The sequence below is a fragment of the Leiobunum rupestre genome, chromosome 7 (assembly GCF_980474605.1).
Source record: "Leiobunum rupestre chromosome 7, qqLeiRupe1.1.hap1, whole genome shotgun sequence".
Classification (NCBI taxonomy): domain Eukaryota; kingdom Metazoa; phylum Arthropoda; class Arachnida; order Opiliones; family Sclerosomatidae; genus Leiobunum; species Leiobunum rupestre.
This window is the reverse complement of record NC_143390.1, coordinates 37,603,636-37,629,422: the sequence shown is the minus strand read 5'-3', so window position 1 is coordinate 37,629,422 and position 25,787 is coordinate 37,603,636. Positions and strand designations below refer to the sequence as shown.

The 25,787-nt window shown below is 41.2% G+C and overlaps 4 protein-coding genes across 7 annotated transcripts; 1 reads left to right on the top strand and 3 right to left on the bottom strand.

Annotated features, from left to right (window-relative positions):
- Positions 1–9,767: 9,767 nt before the first annotated feature.
- On the bottom strand, positions 9,768–11,690 carry LOC149936177 (uncharacterized). Of its 4 annotated transcripts, none has more exons than XR_016472204.1 (6): positions 11,292–11,690; positions 10,972–11,233; positions 10,651–10,902; positions 10,364–10,591; positions 10,044–10,285; positions 9,768–9,962 (listed from the first exon to the last, which is right to left on the bottom strand). XR_016472204.1 is itself a non-coding variant. In XM_090153094.1 (6 exons), the coding sequence occupies exons 1-6, from the start codon at positions 11,543–11,545 to the stop codon at positions 10,115–10,117; spliced, it is 1,092 nt and encodes a 363-aa protein (XP_090009220.1). In that variant the 5' UTR covers positions 11,546–11,690; the 3' UTR covers positions 9,768–10,114. The 4 variants fall into 4 exon arrangements, 2 of the variants coding, with proteins under 2 accessions (XP_090009220.1, XP_090009221.1); XR_016472203.1 differs by having other exon boundaries at positions 9,768–10,071; positions 10,132–10,285; XM_090153094.1 differs by having other exon boundaries at positions 9,768–10,138; positions 10,214–10,285.
- A 489-nt stretch (positions 11,691–12,179) lies between these two features.
- LOC149936176 (uncharacterized) lies at positions 12,180–14,080 on the bottom strand. Its single transcript, XM_090153644.1, has 6 exons — positions 13,567–14,080; positions 13,236–13,500; positions 12,793–13,041; positions 12,482–12,733; positions 12,336–12,413; positions 12,180–12,269 (listed from the first exon to the last, which is right to left on the bottom strand). The coding sequence occupies exons 1-6, from the start codon at positions 13,845–13,847 to the stop codon at positions 12,180–12,182; spliced, it is 1,215 nt and encodes a 404-aa protein (XP_090009770.1). The 5' UTR covers positions 13,848–14,080.
- A 620-nt stretch (positions 14,081–14,700) lies between these two features.
- LOC149936175 (uncharacterized) lies at positions 14,701–15,585 on the bottom strand. The gene is made up of 4 exons (XM_090152921.1): positions 15,324–15,585; positions 15,088–15,261; positions 14,903–15,019; positions 14,701–14,848 (listed from the first exon to the last, which is right to left on the bottom strand). The coding sequence occupies exons 1-4, from the start codon at positions 15,486–15,488 to the stop codon at positions 14,759–14,761; spliced, it is 546 nt and encodes a 181-aa protein (XP_090009047.1). The 5' UTR covers positions 15,489–15,585; the 3' UTR covers positions 14,701–14,758.
- On the top strand, positions 15,349–17,363 carry LOC149936174 (dnaJ homolog subfamily C member 17). Its single transcript, XM_090152919.1, has 8 exons — positions 15,349–15,725; positions 15,874–15,943; positions 16,016–16,074; positions 16,141–16,305; positions 16,370–16,469; positions 16,529–16,560; positions 16,768–16,845; positions 16,917–17,363. Exons 1-8 carry the CDS (start codon positions 15,657–15,659, stop codon positions 17,274–17,276), a joined length of 933 nt encoding a protein of 310 aa, XP_090009045.1. The 5' UTR covers positions 15,349–15,656; the 3' UTR covers positions 17,277–17,363.
- Positions 17,364–25,787: the final 8,424 nt, after the last annotated feature.

Genomic DNA, 25,787 nt, shown 5'->3' with positions numbered 1-25,787 from the left:
AACAAATAACAATGAGTTCAACCACAACCAAATTAACCAAAAAGCAACAAAAATAAATAGAAAGAGAAGAGAAAACAACAAAGGGAAATAGAAGTGAAGAACAATTTTATAAGCCATGTAAAGGATAACCCAATAATTTGGAATCGAAAATTAAAAGAACACCGAGACAGAGATGCAGTGAATGTTGCATTTATAGAGTTGAGCAAAATTATGTAAATAGGGTGCACCTACCATCGTTTTGTTTTACACCTTCTTTTATTTTTTTGGCCTTTTTTTCTTAATCAAAAGACGTCCGCGATTCGGAGCCGCCATATTTATTTAACGCGGCAGCCGCCAGCTCAAACGGCACGCTAGAAATATCTTGCATCGTGAAAACGCGAAGCGCTTTCCTTGCAGCTTGAGCGCGAAATATAAAATAAAGTATACGCTTCCCACAAAATGGAAAAATCTCAATCTTTTCTTTTTCAAGCTACAAGCGTCCATGAAAACCCGGCTTAACGGATTTTAATAGTGGAAACAGATATTGCGTCATCCGTACCCTACGTAATATTTGACGTCATATTTGATGTAATATTTGGCGTTATCGAATCTCAAATGCCGATTATGCCGTCGCACAGTGGGGCAAACTGAGCCCAAATCTGGCCAAAAGTCAAAAAAATAAATCGCGCGTATGAATTTTATTTTAATTTATAATATTTGTTTATAAACCACCGCACACTTTACCGGTGTTTGATTTTTGACTGCAAAATTTTATTATCCAGCAGGCTCCTTAGAAGTAGTAGATTTTTTTTAGAAATTTTAAGTAGGAGTTTTGGCATAGTTTTTGGTATACATTCAGGCTGGATTTCAAAGGTAAAAATATTTTTTTGCAGGCTTTAGTTTTGGAAATATCAATACCAAGTAGATATCGATATTTTAGAGTTATGAAACTATTATACAAAGCCACGTAGTTCAAATAGTGTGAATTCTGGAAAACGACGTTAAAGGTCTTAATCTAATATATTCCTTTTAGAATTAATGTGACTTTTAGTTATGAATTCAGGCAGATTAAGTTACAATTTTTGATTTAAGTTCATGAATGTTCATTATTTATCACAATATCGATTAAAAATTTTGGCAAAATTTGCCTATTTCCTTTTTTTGTACCGATTTTCAAAAGATATATGAAATTAAAAAGGGTGTCCAATTTAAAAACGATCCTTGGCGATTATATCAAAACCGTTTCCTGTGCTAATTTAAAGTTTTTGTGGCACTTAACACGTGTTGGGGGCTATTAAAAATGGTAACATCGATGACCTTGAACCGTTTCTTCAAGGTCATTGAAAAAGTATCTCGAGTACCATTAGATTTAGAAACTTACTTGATGAACAACTTGTTTTTCGACTTTCAATTGATCAAATGAATTCGGACCAACGTTATTTAGACATAAAATATGATGAGGAACAACTTTCTAATTGGAACGAAGTTTCTAAATCTAACGATTCTCGAGATGATTTTTCAATGACCTTGAAGACATGGTTCACGGTCATCGATGTTATCCTTTTTAATTGTCCCCCAACACGTGTTAAGTGCCACAAAAACTTTAAATTAGCACAGGAAACGGTTTTTGAGATATTAATTTTGACCAGGTTTGGGCTCAGTTTGCCCCACTGTGCGTCGCTCAATTAGCTTTACTTCTGATAAACCGACGGCCATTATTTTAGTAAACAAACCGGTTTGAACAGAAAAGGCTTAGCAGCTAAAATGAACTACAATATACTGTCAAGTGCTGTTAATGCAATTAATAAAGTTTTCGGAGACTCAGGTTCTAAAATAAATTTGCATTTCAAATAAAAGAAGCAGGTTTATTGAAAAAATAGTAGAAATTCAGGTTGAGCTTTTCTGGGGAGACTGGGGCAGATTCTTTTGAGCCTAGGCCTAACTCTTCTAGGCTTGGTATGGGTTTTAAAAACACTGGTGGAATATCCCACCTCGACGACTTGTTCCATTTTCCCCAACCTTTTATTTTTCTTAACTACTAATTATTTAACTTCATCCGCACAAACCGAGCGAGTTTATAAATTTCAATAAAGCTACATTGGGCTGACTAAAATTCCGACGCAAAAAATTATTTCTCAATTTAGAGGTTTCCCATTGGCTTAAATAAATATGTTAGTAGCCAATAGTGTGATTTGAATATGCCCCAAGTTGAACAGGTAAAGTGGGAACTTACCGTGTCCACTTAGGATTTGCTGCAAATAGTAGTTCGTATTGAAACTACTTTTGACTTGAGGAAGGTACTTCTTAGTTACCTTACCTTTCTCACTTACATTCCACGGCTCCTGCCACCTTTGAGTCGTCACTTCGTTGAGCCACCTTTTAATCACCAACTTAGTTGACTTCATTTCCTTCTCCTCTGGAATTTCGGTTGCTGACTTTGCAAGAAAGTCAGCCCTTTCATTCCCTGCACAACCCGTGTGCGACTTTATCCAAGTAAAAGTGACTTTCGTCACCATCCGTTTCAACACCTTACGGATTTTATGGCATAGGCCATGATTGTTTTTATGATTGCTTATTGCGTTTATAGCAAAAAGACAATCCGTAAAAACCGTTAAACCATCACCTTGCGTCCTTAACCAGCAAATACTCTCATGTATTGCTAAAAGCTCAAGAGAAAACGCATCCACCTTACCATTAATGCGAGTGACCTCGTTATAAACTTCTACACCATCCCTGTACACAGCAAATTCCACCCCGGCACCTCTACTGGACAACGAACCGTCAGTAAACACCTCTACCCCATGCATTGCCATTGGGTAGTTGCTCTACGATGTTTACGATACCCCTGACCGCTGGGTGGTCTTCCCATGGGTCACCTGGGTAGAGGTAGTTACCACCTCGTAACTCCACCTCACAGTGCTTGCTGTCTTCCCTGAAAGAGAAGGACCTGAAAACAGCAGCTTCCTGGCTCACCACCAGGTCTAACGGTTGTATACCGGCAAGAACCCTCAGTGCATCGCTTGAGACAGTCCGGTAGGCACAAGTGATACGAAGGGCAGCAATTCTCTGTATTGAGCTCAACTTCCTCACCATAGCACTATTCTGCGTGCTCTTCCACCAAGCACCTCAAGCGTAAGCCACTACTCTGACAATGCAGCCATTGTAGATAGTCCTTAACGCTTTATGGTCGAGGCCCCACTCGACCCTTGCAAAACAGGCAATGTTTTGCACAAGCTTTGTCACCCGGAAACTAACTTCCTCGAGGTGAGGAAGGAAGGTAAGCTTGTTGTCGATGGTGACACCGACAACCTTCAACTTGTCAACGTTTGCAATGTTGACGACTCCCATCTTATAGATTGGGAGTCTTTTCATAACACTCTTTGCGGCGAAGGTGATTGCCGCCGACTTTTTTATGGAAAATCTCAGCTTATATACTTGGCTCCGCTTAGTCAATTTATCCACGATTACCTTACCCGTGGTTTCGAGAGCACGCCTGGACGTGCCCCAAAATAATGACTGCAAGTCATCAGCGAAAGCTTGGATTTGAGAATCCTCTATACTCAATCCTCAGTGCGCTATCCATTACCACATTGAATAGCAGAGGTCCACTGCATGAGACCTGAGGGCAGTCGCGGGTCAGTACTCTCCGTACACAGGTTCTACCTGCCCTCACCACTGCCACCCTATCCTTCAGATAGTTAACATAAACCTCATAAATGTTTTTTGGACACTTAAAGTTCCTTAAACCGTGTAAGATTCCTGGAATCCACACATTTTCAAAAGCACCCTCGATATCTAAAGATATCAGACTGGTGTGACAATTATTTGCCTTGTTATCCCTGATTCGGTTCACCATATTGGTAAGACAGTGAGTCGTGGAGCGACTATGTCTAAACCCATATTGCTTTTCGCTAAGCAATTTGTTGCTGTGTAGAAAGTAATACAACCTTCTTGACAACAGCTTATCAAGCACCTTCCCTACCACAGGAAGTAGCGAGATTGGCCTGTAGGCCTTAGCGTCCTGCCTGTCTCTGCCTTCTTTATAAAGAAAAACTAGCTTAGCAACCTTCCAAAGCTTTGGGAAGTATCCCATGCTGAGGCAAGTGTTGAAAAGCCTGACAAACAACGCTGGGAAAGCTAAGAAAACGATCTTGAAAAGCTCAATGGTAATACCATCCTCACCAGGAGCCTTGCCCTTTTTAAAAGAGTTGATAGTCTCCAAGACCTCATCACTCGTAAACGGTTCATCGTTCTGACTCATGAAGTTTTCGTGCAATGACTCCCTTATTGTCGTATGACCCTCCTCATCATCATCCACGGAGTCCTCTTAAAAAAGAGTATCCAACAGAGTAGACCACGTCTCTTCAATACCTGAGGTTAAGGAACCATCAGGTTTTTTGATGCAATTTAATGCATTCTTGCACTTGACCTTCTTTGTGGCCAATTTATAAGGTAGGGAGTAAGGATCCTCCCTTGAAACCTTAGTGCAAAAGTCTTGCCAGGACTTAAGCTTAGAGTCAGCTATAAGTGCTTTATAGCTTTTTGACTCGCGACAGTACTCGACCTTAAACGCCTCCCGGGCTGCTTGGTCCTTGGTTCTTTGGAACCTCCTCCTGAGCGTTCGTAACTCCTTCCTCTTCTCACTGAGTTCGCTCGTCCACCAGGGAGTGGACTTGTGCCCCTTACTTCCACGCAACTTTGAGCATTCTTTCGAACGCTCAATAATGAGATTATTAATCTCAACTGCAATGCCTCAACCTCAACCTCATTGTTGAGAGGAGACTCCACCAACCTCTCCAAGTCAGACCTGATATTATCTTGCAACCTCTCAAGATCAATATCCTTGATACGAATTGCATTCGAATCATTCTCCAGGACAAGATCACCAATTTCGAAGAAAATGTATTTGTGATCACTGCAGCTCTCCTCGTTGCTGACACGCCATTCAATTACTCTACTCGCAATTGCCATACTAGATACCGTGAGATCCACGGAACTCTCACCATTAACGGTCCAGAACAACGGGCCGCTACCCGGGTCGTTCTCGACGTTCAAATCAAACGAGTTGAACAAGTCGATTAACAACATACCCCTCTCATCTTGGTGCTTTGATCCCCAAAGCGCGTTAAAGTCACCACACAAGATAACCTTTTCCCCACTCTGTACTCCTAATTGATTCGAAATCTTATCGATATGGAACTCAATGTCATCGCCTGGTGGTATGTAGATGGAGAACCGGCATAAACTTAGATTCCCCAAAATAACATCCACCACCACCATGTAAGAGTATTCGTAGAGAACGATCACTTGTGCCTGAGGGTTGAAGACAGCTACAGCTGCCTTTGGATTGTCTTGGGAACAGGCAATCCTTGTTCCCATGGGTAGACCTATTACCCAACCGTTAATTGCATATTGTTCCTGGAGTAAGGCAATGTCTATAGAGCCTTCCTGGCAGCATTGTCTAAGCGCAGAGGTTGCAGTTTTGTCCTTGCCTAAGTTGACCTGCAGACAACTTAGATTCCTACTCTCCTCCATAGTTGGTTCTACTCTTTAGAAACTCCAACTCCTTCTTATACACAGGACACTGGCCATCCAGGGCTGAATGCGCAGTGTTGTATTTGTTTTTTTTGTCCCTATCACTCAGGGCACAGTTTCTGCAAGTTTTAAGATCACCCTTACAATCCTTGTAGCTGTGATCCTCTGAGCATAGGGAACAGTACCTTCTATTTTCAATGCACCCACCTTCTATGTGCCCAATCTTCATGCACTTAAAGCATCTTGGAAAATGCACATACTCTTTGACACCAATCACTGAGTAGCCCAAATTGAGCTTCTTTTTCGCCTTCCACGAATTAAGCAGGGCTGGAGGCCCCTCCAGCACCCAGTTAACACCACCCTTTCTGTTCCACAGGGAGAACTTTGGGACAATATCTGTCTCCTTGCAGGAGAGCTTATTGTCGCTTATAAGCTTTGCAACAATTTCTTCCTTTACGATGTCCTCGTCAACACCGTAAAGGATAACCCTAGGGTTATTGAGCTTTGGAGCTCTCACATTAACTTTGTCTGAAAAAGCAGCACAATCGCTGATTCCCTTCTTCAGCTTCTCCATATCTTCAGCGGTTTTAACCTGTACCACCAGACCCTCGTTCCTACAGGACCGGACACTTTGAACACTTATTTGCAGTTTGGAGGGATCTACCTCCTTCTCTAGTCTCTTCTTGAGAGAACTAGAAGTCTCACCTTGCTCTGTGGGATAGAGCAACACCACATTTCCCCCCTTGGCGGGACCTTTGGTCCCCCTTTCTTAACGGTGGACTTTTTCCTGCCCTTGGAAATTTCAGGAACCTTTGAGCTTACGTTACTGGCTGCAACAGTAGCGAAGCTCATTTTCTGCTTTCTGAGATCTTTCACAGTCTCATTAAGTTGTTCAAAAGCACCCTGCACCCTAGCAAGTTCCAAGTGACTGGCGTATACCATGGTCTCCACCGCTTTGAAGATCGTCCTGATCTTCTGTGCAACTGCCATCTGCACTTTTTTATCCTTGTTGCGAGAAATTCCCTAGCGAGTGTAGCTTCGACACTCTCCTTTACCACCTCTTCTACCTCTGGAAAGTCATTTCGAGGTCTCTTTTGCCGCTGGAAGACAGCGTCTTCCGAATCGGAAATTTCTTGAAACTCGAGGAATCCAGTTTCAAGATAGTTGTTTTCGGTAGCCATAAAGAAAAACAAAAAATTTCATCAACCCCACTCACCGCCCACCACGGAGCCCAACATGGGTATCTTGCGAGCAAGATAAGTGATAAGAGAGAGATATACCCAGGCACGGATAACTAGCAGTATCACGATGCCCAGTTAGTCCTTCTTACCGGGAACTAATATCCCCGTATAGGAGCCGATTGATCTACATCGGACCAGAGTAGACCTCCTGTCTAACCACACTCAAGGACCGAAGAGGCGTGTTGTTTGAAGACTAACCGCAGTATGTCAGCCGACTCAACCTCCAGGACTCCCATCGCATGGCTTACAGGTCGCCAACCACGGCAAACGGATGGGACTAGTTTTATACAGGCCATAGTCAAGACCTGCAACCTCAACAGAGGGCGGTTACAATCAGTTGGGAGTCTAAGCACGATCAATCTGGTATAGGAAACCTTAACCCAGCATAGCCCGCACGTCAAGCAACTCCCGTAAGCCCCCCACCATCAAGGTGTAACCAATAGGGGATCAGTCACTTCTGTCGGGGATCTCATCGCCGGGAAGAGCTGGTCACAGGACAAGTCAACTGCGCCAACGGCCCTTTGGGTCAACAATCCGCCTTAAGCCCTCCACCATGCAAGGCGTGACCATTTGGGGGAACCGGGTCGCGTTTAGTCTGGAGTTGGAGGAACACATCCGGTTTCTGGCGTTCGAAGACCCACCAGTCGCCGTCAGCTTAGCCCCATCCCGCGCTAGCTCCCTTACCACGGCAAGGAACGACCCTCAAGGGGGGAATAAAGGTACAGTGGCATACTTATGAGTAATTATGTTACATATGCTGGTAGGAATAAGAATGATTATACGTTAAAAACAAATAACATTCCCACGTGTTCCAGACACCCAGCATGGAGTTTCTATCTGGCTGATTATTATTTATTTATTTTATTTTATTGTTCCTTAATTATACATATTTTTAAAAAAATTATAAACTCGGTATATTTACCGCTATAATTACGTTATTTTTCCAAAACGATTAAGATCTCAAATTCGAAAAAAAAACCAGCATAATCCTATGGGAATTTCCTGAGCTGGGCTATCGAAAGCATCGTCTGCAGCTTTCTTATTTACCCGCCGAGGGATGACGCGTCGAGCGTAGCGTAGTCACTCTATCGCCTCTCATTGGCTGAATGGCCCCTGGCGAACAGGTGACAGGCCCCGCCATAGACGGCAGCATTCTAGTTACCTATGGGATTTCTATAGCTGTAGCGGGAACAGTGCGTGATCAAAGTGCCCAAACTTATCTCCGAAATGCTTGTTTAGGGCCAAACACTCCTGCACATCCAACCTTCTACAAGCAACCAACGATTGGACGGGCTGGCTTGACGATGGGCAGCCTGTCGATGTGGTCTATCTGAACTTAAGCAAGGCCTTCGACACCATCCCGCATTGTGGTCTCATTGGGGCCTTACGTGAAGGCATAGCGCTGCAATGGCTCACTAACTTCATCTCAGATAGGCGTCACTCTGTCGTCCCACAAGGAAGCGTGCTGGGACCTATACTTTTCTCCATCTTCATTAACTCCTTACCCCGCGTTGTGGACCACTCGCGAATCTATCTCTTTGCGGATGACTATAAACTATCGCTTACGGTAGCGTCTGATTTCGAAAGATCCCAGCTAAAGAAAGACCTGGCAGCTGTTTCAACATGGGCGGATATTCACGGAATGTCATTTAACGTCAAGAAAAGTGGTGTCAACCATCTGGGCACCAACAACCCCCGCGAGTTTTATCACATTGATGGCTCCCCCTTCCTAAGCCTGACGCTCCCATTCGCGATTTGGGACTATGGATAGCTCCCTCCTTAACAGTTATTAACCACACAACACGTGTTGTCAAAAAACTTAATTCCATCACCGGCCTGACACGTAGAACGTTTTTCTTTCGCTCCCCGAAACTTATCCGCACGCTCCATAAATCCTTGGTGCTTCCGCACATTAACTTTGCCTCCGACCAAACCCGATTAACGAAGGCGCATAACCGCTTCACCAAATTGACTAAAGGACTTGCCACTCTACCGCCAGACGAACGGGATACGCGCCTTGGCTTTGATGCCCCGCTACTTCGCCACGCAATTAATGACGTTGTGCAAATCGGGAGCATGTGGTCGGGTGAATCTGCTCTAACCGCCTCAACTATCTTCTAGTTCTCTACTCTCCACACGGGGCCATCGCGCTAAGATTTTCAAGCCACGTGTCAAGACTAATGTACGCCTTTGGCATCTTGCGTTTCGTGCTGTCGAAAGGTGGAACTCACTGCGCCCAACTGCCCTTGACTGTGTCGCGAGCTCTAGCTTCCGAAAGCACGTTCGTGACTACCTCCGCCACCAACATGAACTTTATTCTTAACTTGTGTTCATTTAATCGTCTTGTATTTTAGCTCCATCTCTCAATTTCTCCTTTCTTTACCTTTTATTTTAAATTTTTCGTTTTTTTTGGGTTTTTTATTTTCATTGTTATCTTCATCTTAGTGTCACTCTTTGTATGTATATATCCTTTTGTATATTATATCTTTCTAGTACCCTATGGTCACAGAATGTTTCCTGTAACGCTACATACAAGCTATAACTAGCTTCGTAGCCAAATTCTTTTATTTCAAATAAATAAATAAATAAATAAACCATGGAATAAACAGAGTTTAAGCGTGCGTAGCTTGATTACGCGGGGCAAGGCTTAACCACAATACCATGACAGTTTGAATTGATACATTTCGGTGGTTAGTTAGATATTCATTTTTAAACAAATTTATTTACTGTCAAAAACACTATACCTTTATTCATGAGAACAAATACCTTTAAAATTAATTAATTAATTATGATATTAATTTCTTGTTATTATTTTTCACTGAAAATCACTTTTAAGCGTTTTTTTGACAATCGCTACATAGCCGCTAAATATAAAATTTCAATATTTATCTTAAATATGAGCCAAATAAGGATAATTCTTGGTCCTTACGCCCCTAAGAAGAGGTTTTATCGTAACTTTATCTTATGGACAATTTTTCTCAAGGATAAGAACAGAATACGAAATTTCGCGTATGAGGATAGTTTTAATTTTTAAGGACAATTTTTGCGCCTTATGAATCATGAAGGGAGCTGTAGAATCGAACCCCTGGAACCGTTACGACAAGAAACTTTTACAGTGCATCGATAGAAAACAGGGCCGGCGTTAGGGGGGAGGGGGTAAGCGGCCCAAAAGTACCCCGGTCCGGGTACCCAACTAAAAGTTTCTGACTATTTCCAAAAAAAACAAATCTTGGAGTAAAAACATTTTGGGGGGTGGGGGGGGGGGGGCATTGGCCAGACAATACTTACCTGGAGCCCGAAAATCCTAGCGCCGGCCCTGATGGAAAAGCTCGAGTTATAAAAGATAAGTGGAAAGAGTTTTAACACGAAAACTCACCATACATCTGTAACGAAATTGGAACTAGGGTGATTATCGAAAACAACAAAACCCATTAGACATTAGTTTGAGGTAAGTGTACCAGAGTGTCCAACAACTTGACGGTCAATATTTCCGACGAGACGACTTCCTTATCGTCATTTATAAATGCAGTCTACAAAACAAGTAAATTGCACCTTTAAAACAACTACCCCTTTTTAAAGGAATGATATCGTTTTCATTTGTTCATTACCGTAAGCATATCACTAAAGAAGTTAATTTCAAAGAGGATGACACCGTCGGTAATGGTAGATTGGGCGTATACCAAGGACACGTCGAAGAGAGACGAGAGTAGGTACAGTGAAGAAACGAAACTGCAAAAACTGACCAGCGGCTCGCCTCCTAGCAAATAGTCTAAGCAAGACCACATGCCGTGCCAAGTGGACACGCAACATAGCCCGCTAAACGTGTACCAGAGATTCTGCGTATAAAATTCTTTGATCATGAACTTATTGGATACCGTGAAAGGCATTTACCGACTTGATAAAGTATCTTGGTGAAACCTTTTAGTCGCTTGTTTAACGAATCTACGTGATTTTGTATGGCGTAGGAAATCGAAGTCGCAATTAGGCCCGTTACCAGAGAGGTTAACTGAAGTACTGGGAAAGACGTAGACTGAAGAGTAATGTCCAAGAGTGTCCACGCGGCCCTCCAGAAAACAACCACCAAAGTTTGGATCACCAGGACGGAAAAGCAGCAATCCAACAAGTTCTTCGGTAACGATTTGCTTAACTTGATGGCGGGTTATCGAATTGAAAATTATAAAACGCGACTTTGCTGGAAGAAGTTGGAGCGGCATACTTGCGTATCAAAACGAGGCTGGCATCTGAACGCATTTCCCAGTTTAGCCTTGGCGAAAACGTGCGGAGGGGCGCTATTAACCAGGGATAAAGTACGGCACGCCGCCAAACAGAACACGCTAATGGCCATGGCCTTGAGAGTCCACGCGAAATCAAGACCTAAGAATAGATCGTAAGTTATCCAAATGCAACGCCACTGGTTGATGAAAGCGCAGATCCAGAGGAATTTATAAACAGGGACAATCAAACTCAACAGAGGTTTCCTAAAAATTACACATTATCAAGTGAAACACTTAACTCGGTACGAATCAGACTACGAACTTTGCGGGATCCTGTAACAATAACGCGAGGATGTCTTGCCCCAAATAGAAGGCCAAGATAACTAAGTGACCCGTGCAGAAGGATAGGACGGACGAAGTGTATGAGTCTTGCGGGAACAGAATGGCGTCTTCCAAGACCCATAATCCCCGAAAGCTCACAACTACGCAGGGGGTGGCTACGAACAAACACATGGCGAAATCGAGAAAACGGTAGAAACTACGATTCGAATTACTTATTTCCCTAACTCCAGTCATGACGACTGCTAAAAATAGCCGACTAAATTTTAAAGGCACCAATTGCTGTGTCGTTTAGAGTAAAGAGATCAATTTAGGCAATTTCGGATAGCGCCCGGAGCAAATAGCCACGCTGTCATTACCTTTTTGGGGGATGGCTACAGCGAAAATGATTATCAGCGAGTAAAACCAATGCCATAAATAAAATCGCTTTAATTTAAGTAGATGCGCTGTAACCGGGGTGTTTTGAAAGAATACTTATCTCTGCATTTCGTCGTCTTGTCGAATCATTCCCGAAAAAAGTAATCATTAATGCGGCATTGTGTTTGAAACATAATTGAAACTGATTATCCACGGTTAAAACCAATGCCAGAAATAAAATCGCTTTAAGTAGATGCGCTGTAACCGGGGTGATTTAAAAAAATGCTTTTCTCCGCATTTCGTCGTCTTGTCGAATCATTCCCGCAAAACGTCATCATTAATGCGGCATTGTTTTTGAAACATAATTGATACAATTTAGCTCGTTAGTTTTACATTCGCAAAATTGATTTCCATAAAATAAAGATATGTTTATTAAAAGTGAAAATTTATTCAGGCAGACGTTCGTGAAACCTTCAAAACTTTCAAATGAATAAAACAATTTAAATAAAATAAATCAGACTATTGTTTCCGGAGATCTGAGTAGGGCGCCGTGCCAACAGTTTTCTTGATTTAATTTAACTTGTTCCAAAGCAACGATAGACGCCTTTATTAAAAAAAAGGAAATAACCCAAACCTTGAAAATACGACATAAAAAGATTTAGATAATTACCATTCTTGTCGATGGACTTTTCGACAACGAATCCCCGTTTTTAACGCGATCCAACGACAGATCAGTGACGGGAATACTCTAACAATTTTAAGTATATCTCGGAATTAACAGTTTTATATTAAGTCCCATATAAAAAAATGAATTACCTGATAGATATCTGAGAAATATCTAATTCTTAGTAGCACTACGTGGCTCTTGGGTTGAAAGCTTTGGTTTTCCACCAAAATAGATTTGGTGTAAAGAAGGGAAACGTCGAAAAACGCGGACAGCAAGTACAGAGTAGTGACGAAGCTGCAAAAATTCGTCAATGGTTCCGTGCCGATGACGCCGTCCACGTAATTCCACAGCCCGTGCCAAGTGGTAATGCAGCAAATTCCGCAATAAAATAGCCAGACATTCTGGCCGGAAAGTAGGATTTAACGTCAAAGCGAAACAATCGGAAATTAAAAAGTCTAACCTGAAATAATATTTTTGGCAACGATGTCAGCCGTTTCGTAAAAGAATGAACCAAATCCTCCACTGTGTAAGAGAGCAAGGTCAAGCACACACCCAAAAACAGAGACACCAACTGGGATCGAGTATAAGCTGGCGGATAGAACGTCCAGTCCATCAGTGTCCAATAGGACTTCCAGCACACAACCACCATGGATTGGATGAGAAAGACGGAGAGACAGCAATCGAAGACGTGTTTGATTAGGGATTTTAACTATATTAGTGAAAAGTGTAGTTAAAATATACGTCCAAGAATAGCGAAGTGAAGGCTGGTTTTCACTAAGGGTAAACCGCCACGACAGCGATCGTCGACGCAAACAAAGTGTATTACGCCAAACGGATATTTTTGGCGTCGATGCTCGCTGTGGCGATGGTTTTGCCCGAGTGAAAATAGGCTTTGATTCTTACTGTAGTAGAGTAACGCGGAATGCATTGAAAGATTTCGTCGGGTCGGTTGTCCCACAGAAAAACATGCGGACTGGTCGAACTTACCAGCGGCAAACAACGAAAAGCGACCAGAAAGATTGTACTGAAGGAAAGAGCGACGAGAGCGTTACGCAAATCTGAACCCAACAGAAGATCGTAAACGATCCAAATACATCTCCATTGGTTTATGAAGGCGCAGCTCCAAAGTAATTTGTATAACGGGGCTACCGAATGCAACGCGGGTTTCCTGAAAATAGTGGTACACAGTCCCCTACTGTCACTAAATTACTATATATTAAAGTGATATAATTACTTGAAGATATCTACGGCCACCGGAAGAAAGTAAGTTTGACTCAGGTAACAAATGAAAATAAAGAAGTGTCCCAAAATGAAGGAGACAATGGCCGATATCGTTGGGTTCTTCGGGAACAGCGTCTCATCCTCGAAGACCCACAATCCCCTGAAAGCGATTATAACTAAAGGACTAACCACAAACAATCCGATGGCGTAGTCCAATAAGCGATACACAGTCAGAAGATTCAAGCCTTTTTCGGACGAAGATTCTCCTTTCGAGAAGGTGTCGGCGAGACCCATTTCTAAGAGCCCTCACTGATTAAGAATACCGCGTTTGGTTTTTTTAAATTATCATATAGCTTTGTATAAAATAATAGAGCGAGTAACTCGAGACGTTAATTCTATATAGTAGTTGTAGGATTCTTTTACCGTACAAAGCAGAGCCCGAAAACTGCCTACTGCACTTTTCACAACAACCGGGCCAAGAACCTTTCTCAATATCGGATTTTCGTTCTCTACAGCCAAATTACAAAATAATTGATAAGGTTTTAGCTAAGAAATATTAATTGAACGAGACCGATATCTATCACAACTTAATAGAAACGTACCTAAACTATGAAGTGGCTTTTAGTGGCAGGGCTCAAGGGAGGGGGGGCGTAATTGGTAAAACTTTAGGATAACGGATACAAGAATTTTTTAGCTCCTCATTCCATGCGCAAGAACTAAATTTTTCAAAACTCATTAAACCAACAATAATAAACCTCTTTGTCTAGTTTTCACTTGGGTAAGATTGCCGCGTGGTTATAATTATGAAACAAAGTCAAAATAACTCTCATAACTTCATAAGAGGTATACTCGAGGCTAAAGTGGCGGGCGGGGGGTTAGAAATACTTCGTAATATTACGAATATTAACAAAATATCAACTGTAGATATAATTAGACGTAATAGATAATGCAATGGTGTTAAAAAAACTACATTTTATGAGCTATAGATTATCTTGTCAGATAATTATCCCTTGAATTTCCTATTCAAATTTGGCGCCTCGAACGACTACTATAAGAATTTTGAATCATGTGGTGACGTCTGACGGGTTGTAGGTGAGTTAATGTACAAAACATAAAAACATTCATTTTACTAAACTACAAAACTATGTACATAAATACAAAATTTATCATTTCACCGAACCACGTAATTATTATCGTAACAAATATTATTCTTGAGAAAGCCATTCGTTATCATCTTTAACCACTTTTAGGGCTAAATCTATAGCCGCAGAGTTATCCAATAATTCTCTCAGATCCTACAAATGAAATCAGATTAAAAAAATTTCTGGTGGCAGAAATATTTAACATACTTCTTTCACTTTGGTAATTGTTTCTAAGAATTTGGCATTATTATTATTATCCGTTTCAGGAACAGAATGACCAGACTCTTTAATCAGAACAGTCTCAGCTACGTACTTCTTAGTAAACTTAAAATTTAAATGACGTTTCATATTTATTAATTCTGTCCCTTTTTGAAATTACATATGTAGATTACCAGCAACTTTCTATCAATTTCAAGTCTTTTTGTAAGAAGAGCTACAAATTCTGCTGGAGTCTCTTTACGTTTTAAGGTAGTTTCTGACTTGATCTTGTCTAATACGTTTACAGCATTATCCCTTTCAGTTTCCGCTCCTTCTTGTTCTAGTTCCGTTAATTTAGCTTGGTACAGCTAAAATATTATTTATTTATAACACAGATTATGATTAATTTAAAAAAAAAACTCATGATTACCTGCATAAATTTTGTTTTGCATTCTTCTAGTTCCAATTCAGTTGCTTCTGGAGTAGATGCCTTAAATGCTTCATTAATGAACTTTGAATATTGCCATACAAGCTTTTTATCTGGAAAATTTGGTTCGCCATACCCAATATCTTTTTCACCAATTTCTTCCGACATTTATACCAATGGCGATAATTTTATAAACATTACATTACGAATAACTTCCACGGAATGACGGAAGTCACATCACAGAACAAAACGAACTTTCGTAATTTTGGACTCTACCGATTTGGCGGGAAAATACTGTCGTCTGCTAATGTTTGGCGTTTGTAAGTCTGCTTAGTTATGGACGACTTAACCAAACTCGATCTTTACGAATTATTTCAAATTGAAACAAATGCCACAGAAAAAGAGGTTCGTACCATACGAACAATATTTACGTAATACCGATTTTATGTTGTAAATTATTAAATAATTAGCATTAAACTAGAAAATTAAGAATTTTCTTGAACTTAAATCCAAGGCTTAAGTCTAATTTTGTACTTTCTCTATTCTTTCTTAGATCAAGAAAGCTTACAGGAAAAAAGCATTATCTTGTCATCCTGATAAAAACCCGGATGACCCCAAAGCTGGTAATAAAGCAAAATTAAGGAATACTACTAACTAAGAAATTTTTATATTTATATCCCATTTTATTTCCAAAGCTGAAAACTTTCAAAGACTCTCTAAAGCTTTAGAAATATTAACCGATGGTGCCGCAAAGGTATAGTTAATAAACACATAATTTATAGTAATATATCTAGAATAATTTTGATGTCATATTAATTAGGCAGCGTACGATAGAGTTCTGAAATCAAGAAAAGATCGTGTAGTAAGACACAGGGAATTAGATTCTAAAAGAAAAAAATTGAAGGAAGATTTGGAAGAAAGAGAAAGAAGTGCGAAAGATGAGGTTATTTCAGAAGCAGATGCTGCAAAAAAATTGCAGGAACATGTAAATGAATTAATATGATTAGTAGATAAAGATTTTAAAGTAGTAATATTTTTGTAATTAAAAGATTGAAAGGTTAAGAAAAGAAGGCTCAAAACATTTGGAAGAAGAAAGATTATTACTCAAGAAACAAATTGAAGAGGAAGCCCAATTAGCCAAAATTAAATGTAAAATTTATTTTATGTACTTAATAAATACCACGTTTGTAATGTTTTTTCTTTCATAGTACTTGACGAAACTAACAAACCGAGGTTAAAAGTAAGTATAATTATGACATCCAGTTGAAAAAGAGCCGCAAGATCGAAAGCTCCTGAAATAATTTAATGACTTAAATTTCAAATTTTATTACCATATTTTATTTTATTTTTAAATTCTTAATCTTAACTAGTTATATTATTACCATGAACAATTGTTACATTAATGACATTTAAAATTTGTCTAAATACTATTATAATTTTTATTTAGTTTATGTGGAAATCAATTAAAAAGGACCCGGAAAATGGTGGATATAATAATTCCAATTTAATGGATATATTTCAAAAGGTAATTTAGATTTGTGATTCGTAGTTGAAAAGACATTTTTTTATATAATAATGATTATTTATTTATTTTAGTATGGGGAAGTGACTTGTATAGTATTAGGGAAAAAAGGAGGAACCTGTCTCGTAGAATACGAATCTGTGGAATCTGCTGTTCAAGCGCACGATTTGGAGAAAGGATTACCGGAAAATCCATTAACTTGTACCTGGTTGCAAGGGCAACCGACTGCCAAAACGGAAGAAAAATTCGAGAAAACAAATCGACCGATTTTCCCGCAAATTAATACAGAGGATCAACGCGGTTTTTCGTTCAAAGATGGCGACAGCGGCACCATAACGGAGCGAGATTACGAAAGCGTCGTTCTAACGAAAATGCGGCAAGCTCAAGAACGGAAAAGATTAATTGAAGAAATGGAAAAAGACGACGTCCAATGACGATAGATCCCCCTTTTTACTGTACATATTTGATCTCTATTTGTAAACTCACGACAATAAACAAAAATGTTAACCGTCCATTTCCCATTTTCCTCCTTTTTGTTTGAACTTTTCTTACACCTTGTAATTATTACACCCAGCTTAAATAAGTTTAATTATCGACAAACCTTTTTTAAAAGACAGCTTAATAACCACACAAAAGCTCCTTACACCCGACAGTAATCTGTAATATAATTTTATAACCCCCTAAACTAAAGATTTTGCCTTTTTTCATGCAATTAAACAAGTAGTTCCAGCAAGAACGTATTTAAGTTACTGAGAAAGGAAATAAAACCTGCAAAACAAACAATTTTCAAATTTCCCTGTACAGTGGCGCCAAACATTTTTAAAACAAAAGCCAGAGCTGCAAACGTTGGTGTTCCAACTTCCACACCAAATACGTGAGGTTATATTCTCGTTAACGTGAAACATTTTTTTATTTTGAGGTGAAACAAAATCTAGGGCTTATTTAGTTACTTCGAGAAGCTAGTGGTGTCTTTTGTGCAGAATAACAACTTTACAATAAAAAATATACAAAATAAAATACAGAGTAAAACAACGCAATATAATTAACCTTTAAAAGTAACAGGATGTAAAACTGTTGGTGATATTTACGAGGTCAGAAGGGAGTGCGTCCTAATCATAAATTACTCTGTAGGAAATGAGTTTTAACGAATATTGGTAGAAACATAGATCTTATTTAGTTTGAACAGGAAACTATGATATGTATACACTTGGAATGTCTAAGGATCCATGCATGCCACCGTGCTGCAAAAGCGACTCGAGAAACCAGTATTATCTATCACTGAAAATCATGTAGAATTTGTCATATATTCTTCACCAAAACTGATAGAATGTAAGTGACAAGGCTTAATTCCAACTAATCGCTGCGTTTACTTCAGCGCGTCACCAGCGAAAATTTCGCTGTAAACGGTAAACCACGCTGGTTTCTACGATAACCAGCAGGGCCATCATTCGAGACCGAAAGCTATCGCTACCCCCTCATTTGGTTGCCATCGAATACTAGATAGGTAGCGTATTACAAACGGCAGTGGCGTAGCCAGGAATTCGTCAAGGGGGGGGGGGGGGGGGTCGAACTATGTGCATGTTAAGATGGGGTCGAGAGGGGGTGGAAATTTAGTACAGTCTGTATTGCCATCACCGAAACTCACTGGACTGACAACCATTTGGATAGTGAGCATGCAACATTCAATTACTCGTTATTCCGGTGTGACAGGGGGTACAGCCCCTGTGGTGGTGTTGCTCTTTATGTTGTTAACTCCCTATCATCAAGGCTCGTCACTTTTACTGATATTAATTTGCTGCAACTATTTAACCCCAGTTCTGAGGGCATCGATATTTTAATGGTCTCAATTTCCCACACTGCCTCACCAGCTCTTATAACCCTGTTTGTTGTTGTTTATAGGTCCAATAATCCACAATATTTTAACCATGAGCTGCGGACCACTCTTATCTCTCGTGTTGTCCTCTACTGTACAAGACAGGGTTATCGCTTGGTCATTGTCGGCGACTTTAATTACATCCGTATTGATTGGGTTTCCCAACTGCCGACCCCTCGGCCTGTCAACCCACCAAAGCCTTCTTAGACTGCATTACCAACAACGGTCTTTACCAGCTTATTGATTTCCCCACTCGTAATGGTGGCCTCTACCAGGCAGACAATGTTCTCGACCTGATCGTGTCTTCCGAACAAAACCTTGTTTCCTCCCCAGAAATGCTTGCTGCCTTGGGGCATAGTGACCATGCCACACTCTCTTTCAAAATTCCACTACATGGCACTCACCTCCCTTTTATTCCTCGACCTAACTTTTTCAAGGGCGACTATGAAGCCTTTACCGAATACCTTTCTTGTGTTGACTGCTCACTGGCCCTTTCTGCTCCCAGCATTTCTGAAGCGTGGTCAGCAATGGTCCAGATACTTTACACCGGTATTGACCTCTATGTCCCATTGCGTAACACGCCATCTCCCCCTAAACCCGCCTCACGTACTATTCGTAGTTGGGCATTCAAAATTCCGCGTGGACTAAACTCATGTTAGCTAAAAAGCGATCTGTCCCCCTTCCAGCTCTGTCCTCGGTCCACGAACGCTATCGCCGGGCTAGAAACGCCCACACTAATCACTGCCGGAACGTTCGGCGTAAATTTGAGCAGACCTTGACTTCCAATATCAAGAATAGCCCGAAGGCTTTTTGGTCTGACATTAATAGGTTCCGTTCAACTAGAGTGGGTATCATCGAACTTAAGCGGCCTGATGGAACTTTCACTACCACCACTGGAGAAGCTGCATCCCTCCTGAATGATTTCTTTGCTAGTACTGTCAGCATCCCGGGCCCTGCATGCCGTATGACTACAGCTGAACTTCCACCCCTCCCTGCTTCTCAAGCGAAACTAACTCGATTCTCCTGTGAACCTTGGGACTTATACAGACTCCTCTCTACTTCAAAAGTTACTAAGTCGCCTGGTCCGGATGGCCTTCACCGTTTCTTAATAAAATCGCTTGTGGATGTCCTTGCCTTTCCCTTTTACCTAATAATTTATCGCTCTTTCTCCCATTGTAAACTATCAACCTCCTGGAAGGAAGCTAACATCACGCCAATTCACAAGTCCGGCTCCCGTATCGACCGTACTAAATACCGTTCGATTAGCAACCTTAATCATACCCCAAATTGAGTGAACGCCTTGTGTACGATCAGGCTGCTACCCACTTGGCTAAAACCAACTTCTTCCCTCAGCGCCAGCACGGTTTTCTGCCCAAGCGGTAATGTCTTACCAATCTCCTGGAGGCCACTAACTTGTTGTCTATGTGGCTCGATGAGGGTTATAGCGTAGATGTTATCTACTTAGACCTTTCAAAAGCCTTCGACTCGATTCCTCATGCGCGTCTCCTTGAATCCCTTCATGCTGCGGGAATTACTGATGATGCCCTGGCTTGGTTAGTGGATTACTTAAGTGGCCGGCGGCAACGGGTCGTCCTTACTGGGGTCTCATCTGCATGGCGTGATATGGGTAAAGGGGTTCCCCAAGGGTCAGTCAATGTCTTCATTAATTCTCTGCCTGATGCAATTACCATTGCACTCATACTCCTTTTTGCGGACGACTCCAAACTCTACCATAAACTTTGGGACGTGTTCCACTGTCAGGAGCTCTAGGCTGATTTGGACAGGGCTTACCACTGGGCAAAATCACGTTTACTTGCCTTCAATGAGACTAAATGCTCTGTCCTCCACCTGGGGCATAAGAACCCCCACTTTGTTTACCATATCAATGGCACACCCCTCAATACCACTCTGTCTGAACGGGACCTAGGTATTCAAGTTGACCCCTCATTGAAATTTTCCATCCACACTAACAAGGTTGCCAAACGTGTCCGAGCTGTGGCAGGGCTGGTCCGCCGTAATTTGCGCTTCCGCTCTCCTGTGTTGGTCAAATCCCTTTACAACTCCCTAGCACTTCCCATTTTCGATTATTGTTCTCCAGTATGGTCTCCATACTTGGAGACTGACCAACATTCGCTCCAAAAAGCCCAGAACCAATTGACTAAATTGGCTAACAAAGTCTCGGCCCGCTCCGCCCCCGCTCGAGCAAAGGCTCTAAATATTCAACCAGTCATGATTCGACATAAACTCAACAATTTATGCTTACTTCACAAATTTTTTCATAAGAATCTGGTTCTGGGCTTTTCGGACTATTTTTCCCTTGAGTCCGGTTCTCGAACCAGGGGTCACTCCCTCAAACTAGTCAAACCCCGAGCGAGAACCACTCGCCGGTTACATTTTTTCTCACACTCAGTTGGTAGTGACTGGAATGCTCTCCCACAATCTATTGTTTCGATTACCGACTATTTGCAATTTCGTTCCTCTTTAAGTGACCATTTACAAACCTCTTCGTGACCCCCCCCCCCTCCCCACTGTTTGACAGTATTCGGTCATTATTGTGTATTTTTTCGCTTCCTTTTCTTTTTTCTTAATTCACTTGTTTTGTATCCTTGGTTTTTAATTCACTGTACTCAGTAAACATCCTTGTACATACGTGTCTGTGCATAAGTCGTCACGGCTTGGCAGAACATTGTCATTTAAAATAAATAAATAATTAATTTCACACAGCTTTCTGTTTCCTTCATGGCATCGGGTTGTATTTTTTTTGCTCCATAGGGCGTATTATAGCCATTCAGCTCCAAAAGAAAATAAAAACATATCCGGTACAAAGAATACTATAATTAAATTTGAATTACTGTCAAAAAATATAGTTAAAAATTATTAAGGTGTAGGTCAGAAAATAACGATTATGGGCCTGAAAGCAAATAACAAAAATTCATTAGAGAGAGAGAGGTGTTTCCTTAGAAGGGATTTAAATTGGAGAATGGAAGAATCCTCAGTGATCGAGTCGGGCAGAGAGTTCCAGAAAACCGCAATACGATAGAAAAGGGAAAACTTTTTAACGTCAGTCCTACAATGTCCCAGGGCAATCTTTTTGGAACTGCCACTATTGACCCGATCACTGGTGGGAGCTAAAGAATCGTTTGGAAATTTCGAGTATAGGTCTTCCATTTCCGTACGTCCTGGTAGCCGGTAAGACCGATCATATTCTGGAATATTTCCATTCCCACCTCTGGAATCCCGACCGTTCAAATAGTCTCAAATACAACTTAGAGCGAGGCCCTTAACATCCGCGCCGTGGAGAGCGAAAAGAAGGCCATTAAAAACACTAATTGGTAACAGCTAATAAATTAGTTAAACGAGAATAGTTGACAAGAAACCGTGTTGACTTGAAGAAATTAAAATTACGCTCATTAAAAGGCCACAGTATCGTTTGAATTTCGTAAATAGGACTTTCAAAATGTCAAATTATGGAAGATAGATCGGCTATCACGAGGAACGGATAGAGATGAGCTACATTATGGCACGCCAGACCGGACAAAATTCGTTTTACTCTCTCTCGCTCTCAGAATGGTAAATAGGCCCTCTCTCTTATATCGTTAGCTCTCTCGCTATCCCAAATTACGAATATATCGCCCTCTCTCTCTGACATGTTCTAGCGCTCTCTCTCTAACATCGTCTTTCACCCTCTCTCTAATATCCTCTGGCGCGCTCTCTCTGACATCCTCTGGCGCGCTCTCTCTGACATCGTCTTTCACCCTCTCTCTAATATCCTTCAGCGCGATCTCTCTAACATCATCTTTTACCCTCTCTCTAACATCGACTTTCACCCTCTCTCTAACATCCTTTGGCGCGCTCTCCCTAACATCGTCTTTCACCCTCTCTCTAATATCCTCTGGCGCGCTCTCTCTGACATCCTCTGGTACGCTCTCTCTAACATCGTCTTTCACCCTCTCTCTGACATCCTCTAGCGCGCTCTCTCTAACATCCTCTGGTACGCTCTCTCTAACATCGTCTTTCACCCTCTCTCTAATATCCTCTGGCGCGCTCTCTCTGACATCCTCTGGTACGCTCTCTCTAACATCGTCTTTCACCCTCTCTCTAATATCCTCTGGCGCGCTCTCTCTGACATCCTCTGGCGCGCTCTCTCTGACATCGTCTTTCACCCTCTCTCTAATATCCTTCAGCGCGATCTCTCTAACATCATCTTTTACCCTCTCTCTAACATCGACTTTCACCCTCTCTCTAACATCCTTTGGCGCGCTCTCCCTAACATCGTGTTTCACCCTCTCTCTGACATCCTCTAGCGAGCTCTCACTGACATCGTGTTTCACCCTCTCTCTAACATCCTCTAGCGCACCAAACCAGACAAATTTCGTATTTGGTCTCTCTCTCTCAGACTGCATTTGCTACGTAAAATCGCCCGCTAGTTGACAGCGAAAATCGCCGGTATTTCTTTCCACAATAAAAAAAGGCCTTTAATTTTTCTCGGCCAAAAAGGACGCAAATTAAAAATTAAGAGTTGCTACGTGTTTTGAAGTGTTGAAAGTGTAATACGGCATACATAAACAGAATATATTAGGCGATAAATGTATCGAAAATGATGATTAAAAAGGAAACCCTGCTTAAAAGGTATATTCGGTCATTTTATAGGTGTTTGAATGAAAGTAAAGCCTCAGATTTCAGAGTAAACCGATTTTTGATTAACTCTTTTTTTAACGTAATTTTTAACAATTTTACGGACAACGTGTGATAACAGTATAAGATGGAAGGCTGTGGTTGGTTTTATTTTGATAAATAATTAGACCAGGTTTCAGAGTAATTCGATTTTTAATTTAGGGCACTATTTATTGTCTAACAAATATTTTATACCGAAGTTTAAAACAACTTTTTAATCATCATTTTCGATACATTTATCGCCTAATAAATTCTGTTTATGTATGATGTATTACACTTTCAACACTTCAAAACACGTAGCAACTCTTAATTTTTAATTTGCGTCCTTTTTGGCCGAGATTGATAAGTTAAAAATACTAATATTGAAGAAAAATATGTACAGTTTACTTCTGGTAGCAAATTTTTCACTCAGTACAGTATCAGTGACGCTAAGAAAATCTAATTTTAAATTTAAAACGCTGTTTCCCTCTAGTGATTATTTTCAGTACTAAACATTTGACGGGTTTCGCCTTAAAATATATTATTTAAAATAGAGTTGACAAAGAGCCACGAGCTCGAAAGCTCCTCCGAAAATTTTATTATTATTTTACAAACGTCGAATTTAGGTTTTTAAAATTGAAAAATATATTGCATGTGCAATTCTTCTATTTTAAATAACTTATTTAAAACGTATGATTTCAAATATTGTCTTTCATAACCTATAAATAAGACACTATATTGAAAGATATCCAATTGAAGAAAAATATACTTAATTAATACAATAGACCTTTTTATTATGGAAAAAATATTTGAAATATCGGAAGACAAATTAAAAACACACTTGAAAAAGTTTCAATAAATTAAATATCCAACAGTAATTGAAGCAAATTATATTTAAAAAATTAAAGGCCTTTTTTTATTGTGGAAAAAAAACGACGGCAAATAGCGAGAGACCAATACGAAATTTGTCTGGTTTGGTGCGCTAGAGGATGTCAGTGAGAGCTCGCTAGAGGATGTCAGAGAGGGTGAAAAACGATGTTAGAGAGAGCGCGCTAGAGGATGTCAGAGAGAGGGTGAAACACGATGTCAGAGAGCTCGCTAGAGGATGTCAGAGAGGGTGAAAGAGGATGTCAGAGAGGGTGAAAGAGGATGTTAGAGAGAGCGCGCTAGACGATGTCAGAGAGAGGGTGAAAGACGATGTCAGAGAGAGGGTGAAAGACGATGTCAGAGAGAGGGTGAAAGACGATGTCAGAGAGAGGGTGAAAGACGATGTCAGAGAGAGGGTGAAAGACGATGTTAGAGAGAGGGTGAAAGACGATGTCAGAGAGAGGGTGAAAGACGATGTTAGAGAGAGCGCGCTAGACGATGTCAGAGAGAGGGTGAAAGACGATGTCAGAGAGAGGGTGAAAGACGATGTCAGAGAGAGGGTGAAAGACGATGTCAGAGAGAGGGTGAAAGACGATGTCAGAGAGAGGGTGAAAGACGATGTTAGAGAGAGCGCGCTAGACGATGTCAGAGAGAGGGTGAAAGACGATGTCAGAGAGAGGGTGAAAGACGATGTCAGAGAGAGGGTGAAAGACGATGTCAGAGAGAGGGTGAAAGACGATGTCAGAGAGAGGGTGAAAGACGATGTTAGAGAGAGGGTGAAAGACGATGTCAGAGAGAGGGTGAAAGACGATGTTAGAGAGAGCGCGCTAGACGATGTCAGAGAGAGGGTGAAAGACGATGTCAGAGAGAGGGTGAAAGACGATGTCAGAGAGAGGGTGAAAGACGATGTCAGAGAGAGGGTGAAAGACGATGTCAGAGAGAGGGTGAAAGACGATGTTAGAGAGAGCGCGCTAGACGATGTCAGAGAGAGGGTGAAAGACGATGTCAGAGAGAGGGTGAAAGACGATGTCAGAGAGAGGGTGAAAGACGATGTCAGAGAGAGGGTGAAAGACGATGTCAGAGAGAGGGTGAAAGACGATGTCAGAGAGAGGGTGAAAGACGATGTTAGAGAGAGCGCGCTAGACGATGTCAGAGAGAGGGTGAAAGACGATGTTAGAGAGAGCGCGCTAGACGATGTCAGAGAGAGGGTGAAAGACGATGTCAGAGAGAGGGTGAAAGACGATGTCAGAGAGAGGGTGAAAGACGATGTCAGAGAGAGGGTGAAAGACGATGTTAGAGAGAGCGCGCTAGACGATGTCAGAGAGAGGGTGAAAGACGATGTTAGAGAGAGCGCGCTAGAGGATGTCAGAGAGAGGGTGAAACACGATGTCAGAGAGCTCGCTAGAGGATGTCAGAGAGGGTGAAAGAGGATGTCAGAGAGGGTGAAAGAGGATGTCAGAGAGAGCGTGCTAGAGGATATCAGAGAGAAGGTGAAAGTCGATGTTAGAGAGAGCGCGCTAGACGATGTCAGAGAGAGGGTGAAAGACGATGT

Bases quoted from the DNA above. Each gene is read 5' to 3' on its own strand.
- LOC149936174 (XM_090152919.1), top strand. From the start codon at position 15,657: ATGGACGACTTAACCAAACTCGATCTTTACGAATTATTTCAAATTGAA. The intron at 15,944-16,015 runs GTAATAAAGCAA...TTATTTCCAAAG, and splicing joins CCCGGATGACCCCAAAGCTG to CTGAAAACTTTCAAAGACTC. The intron at 16,561-16,767 runs GTAAGTATAATT...ATTTTTATTTAG, and splicing joins CTAACAAACCGAGGTTAAAA to TTTATGTGGAAATCAATTAA.
- LOC149936177 (XM_090153094.1), bottom strand. From the start codon at position 11,545: ATGACTGGAGTTAGGGAAATAAGTAATTCGAATCGTAGTTTCTACCGT. The intron at 10,903-10,971 runs GTATGCCGCTCC...CCCGCCATCAAG, and splicing joins AGCCTCGTTTTGATACGCAA to TTAAGCAAATCGTTACCGAA. The intron at 10,286-10,363 runs GTAATGAACAAA...CTTGTTTTGTAG, and splicing joins TCTTTAGTGATATGCTTACG to ACTGCATTTATAAATGACGA.
- LOC149936176 (XM_090153644.1), bottom strand. From the start codon at position 13,847: ATGGGTCTCGCCGACACCTTCTCGAAAGGAGAATCTTCGTCCGAAAAA. The intron at 13,501-13,566 runs GTAATTATATCA...CACTATTTTCAG, and splicing joins GTGGCCGTAGATATCTTCAA to GAAACCCGCGTTGCATTCGG. The intron at 12,414-12,481 runs GTAATTCATTTT...TAAAATTGTTAG, and splicing joins ATTTCTCAGATATCTATCAG to AGTATTCCCGTCACTGATCT.
- LOC149936175 (XM_090152921.1), bottom strand. From the start codon at position 15,488: ATGTCGGAAGAAATTGGTGAAAAAGATATTGGGTATGGCGAACCAAAT. The intron at 15,262-15,323 runs GTAATCATGAGT...ATAATATTTTAG, and splicing joins GCAAAACAAAATTTATGCAG to CTGTACCAAGCTAAATTAAC. The intron at 15,020-15,087 runs GTAATCTACATA...TTAAATTTTAAG, and splicing joins AAATTGATAGAAAGTTGCTG to TTTACTAAGAAGTACGTAGC.